The sequence below is a fragment of the Hyperolius riggenbachi genome, chromosome 11, assembly GCF_040937935.1.
Source record: "Hyperolius riggenbachi isolate aHypRig1 chromosome 11, aHypRig1.pri, whole genome shotgun sequence".
Lineage (NCBI taxonomy): Eukaryota > Metazoa > Chordata > Amphibia > Anura > Hyperoliidae > Hyperolius > Hyperolius riggenbachi.
In genome coordinates, this window is record NC_090656.1 from 227,913,704 (window position 1) to 227,929,319 (window position 15,616).

The 15,616-nt window shown below is 43.2% G+C and overlaps 1 protein-coding gene across 1 annotated transcript in view; it reads left to right on the top strand.

The window, feature by feature from the left end:
- LOC137538235 (uncharacterized) overlaps window positions 1-15,616 on the top strand; it is a 197,426-nt gene that overhangs the window by 61,311 nt on the left and 120,499 nt on the right. The window contains exons 8-11 of the mRNA XM_068260284.1: window positions 2,319-2,597; window positions 4,734-5,000; window positions 8,911-9,150; window positions 14,963-15,241. Of these exons, the coding sequence (XP_068116385.1) occupies window positions 2,319-2,597; window positions 4,734-5,000; window positions 8,911-9,150; window positions 14,963-15,241 (1,065 nt within the window). The remainder of the gene's footprint in view (window positions 1-2,318; window positions 2,598-4,733; window positions 5,001-8,910; window positions 9,151-14,962; window positions 15,242-15,616) is intronic.

The window sequence follows — 15,616 nt, forward strand, 5'->3', positions numbered from 1 at the left end:
TGCTAAACGAACCCCCAAGTCCTTCCACCCCCTCTGATCAACTGGCTGAGATAAAGGTATATGCTCACATTTGTTCTTATTAATTTTAAGGCCAGATAGTGCTTCAAATTCTTTCAGAATTTGAAAGACCCGGGGAATCTGCTTTATTGGATCATTGAGGAACAAGAGAATGTCAATGGTGAACAAAGCCTGTTGTACCGGGAGCTCACCTATATTTATCCCTTGTATATGTAGTTGCAACTGAGCAGCTAAAGGCTCCAGAGCTATGTCAAATAGCAAGGGAGATAGAGGACATCCTTGCCTAACACCTCTTTTCAACGGGAAGGGGTCAGACAGGAAACCCCTAGTTGTTATCCTCGCATGCGGTCTCTGATACATTGCCTGCACCGTTCTCAGCCCTAGCATCCACTCCCTCTCCATGCTGTCAAAGGTCTTTTCTGCATCAAGCAAAAGAAGGCCCGCTGATTTAAAGGAATTTGGAGAAGCTCTCACATGCTCCATTATGGTTATTACTATTCTGAAGTTGGTAACTGCCGAGCGTCCTTTGATAAAACCAACTTGGTTAGCATGAATAAGAGACGGCATTATCCCTGCTAATCTGTCCACTAATATTTTGGAGAGAATTTTTGCATCCTTATTTATGAGCAAGATTGGCCTATATGAGGCCACTTTACTCAGATCCTTGACATCTGTTGGTAACAGTTTTATGAAAGCAGTATTCCAAGAATCTGGGTACACTGATTTCTCCAAAATAGTGTTATATAATTTGGTCAGGTGTTCTGCAATTTGATCTTTTGATTTGAAAGGGACTTTGTAGCCCCCCTCACCTCCTGCACCTCCACTGCCTTATTCAAAAAGTCGATTTGTGTTGCCAATAATTTTAAACTGGGAGCTTCTCCAGGATGCTCTGAAGTCTATCTGGTCCCTGCTGTGTGGTAGATGTATACAGTTTTGGAAACCTGTTACCTTGTTACCTTGAGTGTCTTTAATGACACAGGGTTCTTGTTGTATATAGTTTTTGTGTCGTGCCATATTTCCCAGTTACCTCCCTGCTTTTTCCCTAAATTTGTGGAATACAAGGTTTCTGTAGTTCTACTTGCAATTTGTACCAGAAATCGCCTTTTTGATTTGTTCTATTTAGTGAATATTTCTACAGGAATCAGGGTCAGACAGCACAGGACAGGATGTGGGTACAGTGCTTTCACAGCTAAGTGTCAAAATATCATGAACAGTGTTGCTGTTGAATTTTTGCCAAATCTATTTTCACATCAAAAATGCCATTCTTGATTTTGAGAGAATATTCACCAATATGCATTGTATTTTCGCAATATGCACCTTATATTTGCAATATGGTGAAAATTCACAAAAAGCATGAAAAATCTGTATTTTACAGTGAAAATTTGTGAAAAGCACAACATTTCTTTATTTTTAACGCAAAAATTTACTATGAATGCTAAAAAAAAATCACAAACTTATTAAAAATGATTTCTGATGGCATTTTCACTCAAAAGTTGAATTTACCACCATTATTTTTGTGAAAATGTATGCAAAAAGACTATTGGTATTTTCACTCATCACTAATCATGAAATCAGTTCCTGAATATGATCTACGAACGAGATAGGGACTGCCTGCTCGTTCTTAACCTGAATCTGTCCTTAAGTCGGGACAGCCACTTTTTCCCCCATTTAAAATGCAGAGTTATTGCAGCGAATGGTAAATAGAGGCCATCGCACCTGATCCTCGGCAGTAGAAGGTCGCCTCGTGGTGCCCGGAAGCTGCGCAGCTTGTCCTCTCGCTCCGCCCACTGTTCCCCGGCGACTTCTGGCTTCTCATGCGGCGCATAATGACGCAATCAGGAAGAGCCCCCTAGTGGCGGCGCTTCCTAATTGCGTCATTATGCGCCGCATGTGAACAGTGGACGGAGCGAGAGGACGCTACGCAGCTTCCGGGCACCACGAGGGGACCTTCTACCACCGAGGATCAGGTGAGATGTCCTCTATCTTCCGCTGCAATAAGTTGGGCGTTCGTAACCCGGGGAATACCTGTATTGAATTTCTGCCTGGGCACATGGAAAGTCTGATCGTCCTATTGCTGAGTCTGAAGTAAGTGAGTCTCTAACCAGCAGTATATTTGCATTTCATTAAAGTTTTTTGTTCAACCATTTCCTTAAACTTTATCATCTTCCCTATAAATATATAATCATTTATGTGACTACATCCACAAATACAATATTTTGGGAGCGAAGTACAACAACACTGTAAGAATCTGGTTTTGTCTTGTAATATTGTATCAGTTGAAGCATGTCTTTGTTTTGTAGATCCCACTTCACCAGGAATAATCACCTTTAATGCGGTTGGAACAAACAGCACTGCATTATCCTGGGGAGAAGCAGCAAATATGACCAATGTGGCAAAATCCTATAATGTCACTTACTGGAAGTCCTCCTCTCCATCTGCCATTGCTGGGAGCACTACAAGTACCACAGCGAATGTCACCCTTCAGAACCTGACATCCGGGATTAATTACACCATCTCAGTGGTGACAGTGGGGGTCCGGGGGTATCAGAGCACAGCTGTCACCAGATGGGTGGTCACAAGTAAGTCTCTACATGATGAGCAATCAGCCGATAGTACTAAGCAATCTCACACACTACTGATTGCTCTTGTTATCAATCATATCACCCCTTTATGGATCTAGAGATCTTAAAGCATAGCTAGCAACTGTCCCTATTTGGGAACCCCGTCCCTCTGTCCCTCTTTCTTCCTCATTTGTCCCTCTTTCAGGACTGATGTACAGATATATGTAAATATATGTAATTTTTGTACTGAAAAATGTATTTAATTGACTCTAAACTTTATTCCTATCCTTTAAAATGATATATTTGTTACTTTCAAATTTCCTAAGGAAGGATATTGAACCAGGATAGAAAGGACCAGTGTGGTTTGAATTATAAAATAACATTTTTCATATAACATTTTTATAGTATACCTGACTAGGGGCGTTATGGGGGCGTGGTTAGGGGTGTGGCAGAGGCATGGTTTAGATGTCCCACTTTCTTATCTTAAAAAATTGGGAGCTATACTTAAAGTGGGAATTTGATGGCAACAATGGAAATACATAGACACAAGGGAAGTCCTACCCAAATAAAAAACAGCGGTGTCGGTATAGAGATGGCCCGAACGGTCAGCGTTCGCAACACATAGCGAGTTCGACCCGCACCCTATACCACATCATTGGGCTAAACTTTGACCTTCTACATCACAGTCAGCAGACACATGGCAGCCAATCAGGCTGTACTCCCTCCTGGACCCCCCCCCCCCCCCCCCCTATAAAAACGCTGCTGCATCGGCCATTTTCTCACTGTCTGCTGCTTGCTTTAGTAAGAGAAGGGAGAGGTTGCTGCAGAGATAGGGAAAGCATTAGTTAGGTCTTGTTAGCTTGCTCCTTGCTGATATTTGTTGCTGAAAAGCACCACAAAAAAACTTTTCTGAGAGCTAATGTTCTTGTGATGTGTTTTTTGTGTGTGTGTGTGTCACTGACACTGCATATACAGCCCTGTCTGTCGCAGCTGGCCCTTGCTAATTGCTATACTGTGCGAGGCCCAGCACAGTCAGTGCATACCTTTCACTGCATCTGTGTGACTGCACACTGTTTTATATACCAGTCAGTGCATACCTTTCACTGCATCTGTGTGACTGCACATTGTATTATACCAGTCAGTGCATACCTTTCACTTGAATGGATGGCAGACTTGCCCTCCATAACAGATTTTTGTTATAATATTTCAAGTATATTCATCTCATCATTATACAGCAGTCAGTTATCAGTAAGTCAGTCCCCACATAGCATCTCTGCCTGCCTGCCGGTTGCTGCTGCCTGCCCCAAGACTAAGTCAGTCCCCACACAGCATCTCTGCCTGCAGGCCGCTTGACTGCCTTCTCCGCCACCACCAACAGAGTCCAGGACTCCAGGCGGATTCCTGAATTTTTAAGGCCGCTGCTAGCAGCGGCCGCTAACAAGAAAAATAATATTTTTTCTGGTTTGTGTACATGCCTGCCTAGTTTTTCTGGCTGCACTGCGGCTGAAACATCAAAACAAAAGGCATGTACATGTGCCAATTCCCCTTTGTGATTGTTACCTTGCCGCAGTGAAGGGGCTTGGGTATCACAATGAAGCAATGACCTGTATGAGTGTGTTGGGGGGCACACCCAAGATAATAAGGTTGTTGCTTCATTGTGGACACAGCACGGCCATCACTGAACAAACAGCTGTTTGCGGTGAGTTACACAGTGAGTTTGGTCTGTCAATGTGAAGCAGTACACTACTTACACTACCTGATTGATGTATACACACACACAAGATGTTTTCAAGAACTTTAGGCCTCCAATTTAGGAATGCAATGTGATTTCTGCCCTTTAGTGTTTATAACCCTGCTGTGCTTCAAATCCGGAATTCTCCCCAGGACTTTTGGCGTTGATCTCACTCCGCCATGCCCCCTCCAGGTGTTAGACCCCTTGAAACATCTTTTCCATCACTTTTGTGGCCAGAAACAGTGTTTGTAGTTGTTCAAGTTCGCCTGTCCATTGAAGTATATTGCGTGGTTCGCGAACCCAAAATCTGAGGTTCGAGCCATCTCTATGTCGGTATAAAATTGTGTGTCTGGAGGTAGAGTGGTCTTTATGTGTTTATTCCTTGTCATCTATAATTGAATGTGATGCTCTCCTTCCTGTAGAGCCATTGCCTGTGAAGTCACTACAAGCCAGTAATAGCTCTACCACTACTGTGTACTTATCTTGGAGCAGACCAGATGACTATAAGAGTGGATACAGCTACAGACTGCAGACAAATACAACCCCGGCAGCAACAAATACCTTTCCAATTAGTGAATCGGCCACAATAATGGGCCTGACACCAGGAGCGACATATAAATTCACGGTATATACAAGAGCTGCCAATAACAGCACCGAATCAGACCCGGTATCTACAGCTACCTGCACAGGTGAGGGGGTGTTTCTTATCATTGTGAGAAAACTGCCTGTATTAAACATGGGCCCTTATTCAATTCAAGTTTTCTCCTAGGTGACTTTTTCACACCATATCAATAGAATGCCCTTTAGGTCCCCAGCAAGCATGAAAATGCACAGAATAATTTTAACAATACTTCTCCACCTATTTTTTGGTACTTTTACAATTTTAGAGCGCTGAAAAGTTATTTAAAGCAGAAGATGAAAGTTTATCTCCTAGGAGAAAAAGTGAATTGAATAGAAGGGTCTACTTGTAGATGGGTGTGTGTATGTGATAAGGTGAACGAAACAATTTGCCAAACGATCAGTTACAAATGATTCTGTGAACAATCGTAATTGGTCGTTTTTAGACCACTAATGGACAAAAATCTCCTAACCAATGCGATCAGATTGACAGGATTTCGTATAGCAGGAGACATGGGCAGCGCTTCCAAAGAGAGGCTGCACCCGAATTGACTACCTGCAATAGATGTGCAGAGCTCCACAATGTGGACTAAAATACACAACTTGCATTCAAAACAGGTACAGCAAAGGAGGACATTAGCTTCAGTATAATATGTTGCACAAATTATTCCCTACTAGACTTCCCCACGGCAATGACGGGTCCTCTCGGGGAAGAACTACCGCTAGTCTAACGATAAAAACATGAATTTTTCTAGTGCTGCTAATCATTAAATGGTATACACATTTCTTCAAACAGACAAACAAATGACAGCGCTCATAGGCTGCAACTGAATTGTAGACCAACAGAGGCATGCAGAGCCCCACAGGGGCTAAATACATACCTTGAATGCAAATTAGATGCAAATCATGTATTCATCCTAATCTATAATTTGAGTGCAAATTGAAGCACATGGATGCAGCTAGCCATAAGTATACTTACATGAGTTTTGTACAGCAGGAGACATTGGCAGCGCTTCCAAACAGAGGCTGCACCCGAATTTACTACCTGTAATAGATGTGCAGAGCTCTACAATGTGGACTAAAATACACAACTTGCATTCAAAACAGGTACAGCAAAGGAGGACGTTAGCTTCAGTATAGATAATATGTGCACAAATTATTCCCTACTAGACTTCCCCACGGCGATGACGGGTCCTCTCGGGGAAGACCTGCCAATGTCTCCTGCTGTACAAAACTCATGTAAGTATACCTATGGCTAGCTGCATCCATGTGCTTCAATTTGCATTCAAATTATAGATTAGGACTAGTACATGATTTCCATCTGATTTGCATTCAAGGCATGTATTTAGCCCCTGTGGGGCTCTGCATGCCTCTGTTGGTCTACAATTTAGTTGCAGCCTATGAGCGCTGTCATTTGTTTGTTGTCAGATTGACAGGATCGAACTGAAATTTGGATCAACTTCATTAATCTGATCAGACTGGTTAGGAGATTTGTCCTTTAGTGGTTCCAAATGATCATTTCCGATCTTTCATACGAAGAATTGTTCGTAGTTGATCATTTGGCAAATTGTATCATTAGTGGCCACCTTTTGGGTTGGGGTCTTGAAAATCTGGAACATTCAGCATTTGTAAAGTTAGGGGCAGCTATGCTGAGAGAGAAGAAACCTGCAAACCAGTAATGGGATGCTGCACACTATTGGAGCAGTGATCCTGTATGGATCTAACCTATGGGCATAAGAATTTCCCCCGTGATTGCAGGGGGGCCCGAGGACTTTGGGGGCCACTCCTCCTCCATCTGTAGGAAGCGTTTTATTTACCTGCTTCCTGCTGCCCTTTGTCCAGCTCCCGATCATGTGACTCACATTGGTCATGTGATGGAAGCCAGTGAGTACTGCTGCTGTGATGCACAGATATCTGTTGTGCTGGAAGCACATAAATACAATGCTCCCTGCACTACTCTGCATGGTTGGAGGAGGTGGCTGGGATATTTACTGGCTGTCTGCTGGTCCCTGGGGGGCGCTATGGGCCTAGGGGAGGCCATGCAATCTTTATTTACTGGGAGCTCTATACATAGTGGTTACGGTCTGGTCCACCCACTTTTTGCTCTACATTCCTAATCTCATGCACAATTTTAAGACTTCACTAGTGTTGCTCCTGTTCTATATATTGCCTTTCTCCTACAACAGGGATGTCAAACCAGTCCTTCATGGGCCGAGGTCCTCACACATTTTTGACACGGCTCAAATTAATTGATGGGTCTGAATCAGGAAAGGTGCAGTCCATCAGGTAGAACAAATTCCTCTCTTTCTCAGTCCATCCTAAACCGCATCAGTGAATAATGGCGCACAGCACCTATGCATAAAAATGGTGCCGCATTAAAAAGATACGCTTATCGCTATTTATCGTTAGTACAGTATAATAATGGCGCACAGGGAAAAAAGAAGAAAAACGGCACACAGTAATGTTATTTATCAATAGCCCCCTACATAAGTCAAACTGCAGAAGTTATTTAACTGCAAAACGGTGAATGGATTAAATGTAACACTGTCAAGGTTAGGGTTTGGCACCACCAGGGGATATTTAGGGTTAGGCACCACCAGGGAGGTCTTAGGGTTAGGCACCACCAGGGGGGTGCTTAGGGTTAGGCACCTCCAGGGGGGTGGTTAGGGTTAGGCACCACCAGGGGGGTGGTTAGGGTTAGGCACCACCAGGGGGGTGGTTAGGGTTAGGCACCACCAGGGGGGAGGTTAGGGTTAGGCACCAGCAGGGGGGTGGTTAGGGTTAGACACCACCAGGGGGGGTCTTAGGGTTAGGCACCACCAGGGGGGGTCTTAGGGTTAGGCACCACCAGGGGGGGTCTTAGGGTTAGGCACCACCAGGGGGGTCTTAGGGTTAGGTACCACCAGGGGGGTGGTTAGGGTTAGGCACCACCAGGGGGGGTTTAGGGGTTAGGCACCACCAGGGGGGTTTAGGGGTTAGGGATAGGGACAGAGAGGGTTCTGTGTGTTAACACTAAATAACGATAAGGCTTTAACGCTAAATAACGATAAGGCTTTAATGTTAAATAGCGATAAGTGGCAAACGGATTAGCGGCAACACCGTGCGCCATTATTCGCAGGCGCCATTTTCAGATGGATCCATCTTAAACACTGGCCTGGATCTGGCCCTCCAGGTCTGAAGTTCGACACCTGTGTCCTACAAGCATCTACCTCTAGCATATTCAAACACATATTAATTCCAGCATTTTAAACTGTCCTACCTTCCATTACAGTCCCATTTCCCCAGCATATTGTACACTGAATATTGGGGTGATCAGGTCTCTCTTCCTTTTGTGTGCATGTGTTATGTATGTTAATGGGGCACTATGGCGAAAAATTGTACAATGTAAAATAAGTGCAAACAAACAAATAAGAAGTATGTTTCTCCCAGAGTAAAATGAGTCATAAATTACTTTTCTCCTATGTTTCTGCCACTTACAGTAGGTAGTGGAAATCTGACAGAAGCAAAAGGTTTTGGACTAGTCCATCTCTTCATGGAGGGATTCTCAGGGATTTATTTATTTTCAAAAGCACTTAGTGAATGGCAGTTGCTCCATCCAACTGCCAAAAAACTGTGTAGCGAGCAGGGAAGCTGGCCAGCATCATAGTTTAAATACTTTTTAGGGAATATCTTTATAAAGAATAAAAGCCTTGCTGAGAATCCCCATGAAGAGATGGACTAGTCCAAAACCTGTCACTTCTGTCAGATTTCTACTACCTACTGTAAGTGACAGCAACATAGGAAAAAAGTAATTTATGTCTCATTCTGGAAAAAAACGTACTTCTTATTTGTCTGTTTGCACATATTTTACATTTTAAAATTTTTCGCCATAGTGCCCCTTTAAGTTCTCATTTGCATCCACTGATATTTATTGTACAGCCCAGCGTAGTATATTGGTCCTTTTATAATGAATGATAATAATAATTATTATTGTGATTTCAGTTCCGGAACAAATCTCTTCCGCCTTGGTGAACAGTTACCAGTCGGTGAACTCTCTTGTGGCGAACTGGACGACACCAGCAGGAAATGTGTCTTATTATACTGTCACTATATATGGAGACCTAAATAATGCAACACACGTGACTTTCTCAGGATTATCCCCTGGAAGAAATTACACCATCCTTGTGCAAAGAGGGGGTGGAGGCTGCAGCAGTACGAGCACTACAGCATCAGAGGCCACATGTAAGTAGGGTCGGGGGTCATGTGACTATCATGACTTGAGAATAGACCATAAACAGGAAGCAGGCATGGAATGGGTTGGAGTGTGTCATGTCATGTGATTCATGTGACTGCAATCTACCATCCATAAAGTAGCACACAGCTTTCTCTACTAGCTGTCTCTAACTATATAGCATCCACTCTAATTCTGCCAGACAGTATATCAGGCCTGCAAAATAACTGATCTCTTCTCTGAGATGTAAAACCTTGCGCACATGCTCATTAGAGATGTCGCGAACATAGAATTTTCCATTCACGAATACCGAACGCGAACTTGCAAACCACCATAGACTTCAATGGGCAGGCAAATTTTAAAGCGAGGAGAACGCCAGTGCATACCACTAAGGCTGCATCCGAAATGACCACCAGCTCAGTGTGTAGCACCTATATAGACTTTCTGCACACTTCGCATTCAATTCAGATGCAAATCATATGCAAATCTGCTACTACTTATTATGCAAACAGGAAACTCAGAAAGAGGGGCTGGGAGCAGCTAACCTGACAGTTACATAGTTACAAAGTTAAGAAAAGGTGGGGGGAAAGGCTGCGCGTCCCTAAACACATGCTGAAATTGAATGGTTAATCGCACAGGCATACACTGCCTCTGCTAGACTGAAAAATGCATGCCCTACATCCAAGACAAGTGCTAACATTTATTAAACTAGGAGGAACTTTAGCTTCCAATATGGTTTGCATGCAAAGTAAATTATACTAGACACTTGCGCCTTACGCTTGCATTAGTTTGCTTGCTAGTTTAATAAATGTTAGCACTTGTCTTGGATGCAGGGCATGCATTTTTCAGTCTAGCAGAGGCGGTGTATGCCTGTGCGATTAACTATTCAATTGCAGCATGTGTTTAGGGATGCACAGCCTTTCCCCCCACTTTTTCTTAACTAGGCAAATTTTAAAACCTACACAGACTGTTTCTGGCAACAAAAATTATGGAAAAGTTGTTTCAAGGGGTCTAACACCTGGAGGGGGGGTTGCCAGTGGGAGATCCATGGTAAAATTCTCACCAAAGATGATGGAGTTTACGCAGAGTCGGGTTTTAATCCCTCTGTGCTGCCATTAGGAGAACCGCCTCTTTTCCCTCTCTTCCCTGGCTTTGTCTTTTTGAGAGTCCGAAAGGGTTTTAGAACAGGAATCAAAGCAGGGTTAATTTGTGAAAGTTCCTTGTTAGGGATGGTCGGAAATGCCCTTTTCCGATTCCGTGGAAATTTTGATTTTCCAATTTACGAGGGGTATTTCATTATTAGTTTTTTTCTTCATCAGAGAATTCAAAAAATGGAAAAAAGAATGGAAAATGGAAATTGAAAAAAACGGAGATCAGAAAAAATGGAAAATAAATCGGTCTTAGGCCTTGTTCACATTAGCGTTAAAAAATGGCCCGTTCCCGGATAGGAAGGGAACGGATCGGAACTGATGCAAATAGATCCAGTGTTAACCTATGGATCCATTCACAACTGTCCATTTCAAAGGATCCATCCAGCCCAATCTGCTAAACAGACCGCAAGTTTCCTCCTGCACCAATTGTTCTGGATCGCTGAGCCAAGCAAAATGGAAGCTGAAGCGCTGCATTGGGGCAATGAGAAAATGGAATTTTTCTTCACACTAGTAAAGAAACAGACCATTCTAGACTAAAAAAAATCCACTTTTCTGATGGGGGTCTGGGGGAGGGGGGGGGGGGGGGAGGTGATGTGGGTAAATGGAACAGAAGCAGCTGAAGGCAAATGGTGTCAAAAAGAATGTGATCGAACGGTAATAAGATCCATTTTGACGGATACATTTGCCACTAAACTGCCAGTGTGAACCCCACCTTATAATGCATCTGAAATTAACATTTTCCAGAAGAATTCTGCATTCTCTACTTGGTCCAATGCTTTTGAGCTCTGTGATCGGGCTAAAATTACCAAGTTGATGTAAATCAGATTTCCACAGAATTTCAATTTCTGATTTCTGTTTTATGATTTCCAAATTCCGATCGGAAATGCGGAAATTTCCATTCCACGGAACACGAATGAGCATCACTATTCCTTTGTGATAGAGGTAAGAACTTGGGACTTGACATGTAGACAGCTGACCATAGGCATGGTGGTGAGATCAAAGGGACCTTTGCGTTCTACACTCATCTATAGCTGCCTAATTATACAGCTAAAGATTTCCATCCGATCCTCTAAAACAATCAATTTCCCTCTTGTTCAGAGAGGAATCAATTCCTGCCACACACAGCACATGGATCTTTTTTCTGGAGCTGCGACCAACCTTTCCATTAGAAGCAAGGATGAGTGGGGATGGTTTTTGCCCACTTGCTCGAGGAGTGGTTGCTTTTGAGCAATGAATACATCTGTAACACACTTATCTGGTGTAGTCTCTGGAGGCTGTTCTGATAGTGTGGAGCAGCTGGAGGAAGCTTCCTCTTCCTCTTTGTTCAATGGCATCTCTGGCTCCCCGTAGACGTGAATCAGAATGATGGCATCCCCGACTCCCCTGTAGATGTGGGTCGGCGTGTTGTTTCTGGCAGGACGTGAAGCTCAGAGCTGCCTTTATTGGCTGAGGAGGCGAGTCTGATGGGGTGTCACCTGTGATGTCATCAGCTGACACCTTATTGCAGAAGGTGCTGTCAGTTCTGGGGGCTGGGCTTTTGCTCTGCCTCCTGGGTACTTAAGGTCCGAGTATTCACTTGCTCGTTGGCCTTGATACTAATAAGTACGCTGGTTCTTGGTCCTTATCCTAGTAGTGAGATAGTTGTTTGAGAGCTTCATTTCATATATTGCGCATCAGCCCGATATATATGTACTCCAGTCAGTTTAGAACTGTGTAATATATATATATATTGTAATTATAGTAATTATTGTATTTCTGTGTATGATCCGGCAAGTCCTCCACTTTGATTAAAGTCTCATCCCTTTGTGCCTCAGTCATCTGATACCCGTTATAGACCTCGGCTAGCTTAACGACTTTGTCTCTGTCTCATCCTTGTCTGTGCCTCGTATATCTGATCCTATGTGTATGACGTTTGCCTGAATTTTGACCTAGCACCTGTCTCTATCCCTTGTACTGTAGTCATCTAACTACCTGTGTAACGATCTTAGCCCGTTTTTGACCTGTCTCTACAGTAGTCCTTCTGTACCGCGCATTTCTGACTTTTCGTGTATGGCCCGAGCTTTGACCTGATCTTGATTTACTGTATTTTCTGTGTGTACGCTTGTTTTGCCTCACGGGAAGGGTTTTTAAACCCTCTGACTTCACTCACCACCGTAGTGGGTAAAATAAATTGCAGCAAAACATGAGGAAAGGTTCAATAATAATATTTATTGAGCTACAATCCTGTTATAATAATCATCTAGGCTTGCAGAATCATAGTTACATTGTATTTGAGTAATTAGTGAGCACAAATATTCTTACCAAGTATTGTAGCATCACCCAGAGAAGATCGGGGGACCTCAGCGACCTCGGAGGGGAAAATACCTGGCGACTCAAATGGACGGCACGTCTGCTTGTCCTTCGAAAGTCCTAACTCGAAAGTATTTTACCTCCTTTATATAGACAGAATTCAATGTCTGCACAGGCGTAGAACATGTTTCATCTATGCACCTGTGCAGATAAGGGTGAGTGATCATCATGTGTTTGTATCAGTGCGCCTGTGCAGACAAGGCACATGACTGCGTGATCACAACATGCTTTAGAAGCGTCACAGAACACGTCAGACTATTTTTGCTTATGTGAGAACTTGCACATCATCTCACATTTTGACTAGTGTTGTAGATAGAAAAATTCTCATGGTAAGTCTTCCATGAGAATGTTATGGCTAGATAGCAACACTCTCATGGTCAATCTTCCATGAGAGTGTTATGGTTAGAAATATTTCATACCCAGTTTTTGATGAGAATGAACAAATGTGTTATTTTGAACTATAACTGACCTATAGAAGAGGCTAACATATATATTGTGGACACCAATCTTATCAATCAATCAATCAATCAATCAAGATATTTATGTCACTTTTGTATCTCAACGTTAGACCCAGCATTACAACATCTCTTATAATTCACACACACCATCTGATTATCTGATATTACACCAGATCGGGTCTCCCTGACTGTGTTCTTTTGTTTTCTACAAGATTCACACTGCCAGGCAATGCTGTGTACCGCTCCTCAAGTCAATTGACCACAAATTTCTGTCCAGTCTGACTGATGCTTCCAATTGACTTTAAAGCAATCATACATTTTGGGGGAATCAACTCCCGACACATTTGTTCAGAGTTATTGAGTCTGCCAGGAACAGAATAGGAAAATCTTTGCGTGTATGGGCACCAAGTCAGGGAGATTCAGCATAGCTTTTTTAAAGCAGTTCCTTGTTTTTAACTTGGAAAACAATTGCAGAATAACTGTAGAAAGAAATAGTCATATGGCATGGGAGATACAGAACAAAATTAAATGGGGATTAAGCCAGTGGCTACTTATAGGATGGAGAGAGAGCTGAGAGTTGAAATGATACAAAGTCTGAGGTCAGCTTCTAGTAGGCTGGGAATGGTTAACAGAGGGAGACTTCATAGAGAAATCCAATCCAGCTGAAAGGCAACCTGAGATGTAATAAACATAGTAGTAATACTTACCTGGGGCTTCCTCCAGCCCAATGTAGTTCATGGGTTCCCTTACCGTCCCCCTGGATTTCTCCATTCCTTTGCTGTCCACCCTGGTTTCCTCTAGCTCCCTGTAGGCTGTGGGCTCCCTTGCTTTCCTTCTGGGCTACTCTGTTCCTCCACTGTCTGCCCTGGCTTCCTTCAGCCCCCTGTAGGCAGTAGGCTCCCTCGCCATCCTCCTGGGCTTCTCCATTCCTTTGTAGTTCCCATGGCTTCCTTCAGCCCTTTTTTAGGCCTTGGGCTCTCTTGCTGTCCTTCTGGGCTACTCTGTTCCTCTGCTGTCTGCCGTGGTAGTCAGGGATGAATGCACATGCATGGCCCTGGCCGCACGCGTCCTTGGTCATGCTCCCAGAGCCAAAAAAGCAGCCTGTTCCTGTGTAATTAGTTACTGCTTGTAACTTCAAAGGTAGTGTGCAGCCAGAGCTGCGCATGTGCAGCGGAGCACACCTTGCCCAGTCGGGGACTTTACCAGGTCGGACAGTGGATGAATGGAGCGGCCCCAGAGGTTGGTGAGGGAGCCCCTGGCCCACAGGGGGCTGGAAGAAGCCCCTCATAAGTATAATTGCCTATATTTATAAAATTTCAGATACACTTTAATTCTCAGCTCTCCAAAGTGATTCACATTCTTACGCTGGGAATACACAGTGAGTTTTTTGGCAGATTTACTGGCCGATTGATCTTCCGATCGCTTTTCCAATTGTTTTTCTGATCGATTTCCATTCACTTCTATGAGAAAATTGGTCAGAAAAATTATTAAAATCAGATCGGACCTGTTGAAAATTATCTATCGAGCCATCTATCTGCCCAAAAAAAAATCAAGGTGTATTCTAAGCATTATTGGCGGATTAGGAATCCTTTGTATTTTGGGTCTTGTCTATGCACAGAGGCATTTCATGATGCAAAATGTAAGAATCCCCAGTGTTTCCTATTTCATTCTGTTGTATTTTTTCTAATGTACCAGTATTGGTGGTATCTCAAACTAATTATTATATTTATTTATTTTTGCTTGTGTTGCACAAGTGTGTTTAACTACCCCCCCCCCACCATTGTCTGTTTTGTACTATGTACAACGCTACGGAAGATGTTGGTGCTATATACATAAAATAAAAAGGATTTCTTTTTTTTTCATAGATCCCACTCCACCAGGGATGATCACCTTTTATACAGTTGGAACAAACAGCACTACATTATCCTGGGAAGAGGGAGCAAATATGGCCTATGTGCCAAAAACCTATGTAATAACTTACTGGAAGTCTTCATCTCCATCTGCCATTGCTGGAGGCACTACAAGTACCACAGCAACTGTCACCCTTCAGCACCTGACATCTGGCACTAATTACACCATCTCAGTGGTGACAGTGGGAGTCCGGGGGTATCAGAGCACAGCTGTCACCGGATGGGTGGTCACAAGTAAGTCTCTATGGGCTTTATTCACCAAGCTACGCTGCTAAAGCAGCACAGCTTAATGTTCTGTAGTGTGCTCTATGCATGCCTTACATAGCAGCGCTCGCTGCCATTTAAGTAGAGTGCCTTCCTTAGTTACACGCATTGCTTCCTTAGCAATGCGCGTAACATTAAAGAGACACTGGAGCGGAAAAAAATTATGATATAATGATTTATATGTGTAGTACAACTAAGAAATACAATAAAACCATAAGTCATAAAAACCTTAGGAGCAGAGACATACAGTAAGTCGAATATTGTTTCCAGTACAGGAAGAGTTAGGAAACTCCAGTTGTTATCTATGCAAAAAAGCCATTGAGCTCCACGACTTTCATAGTCGCA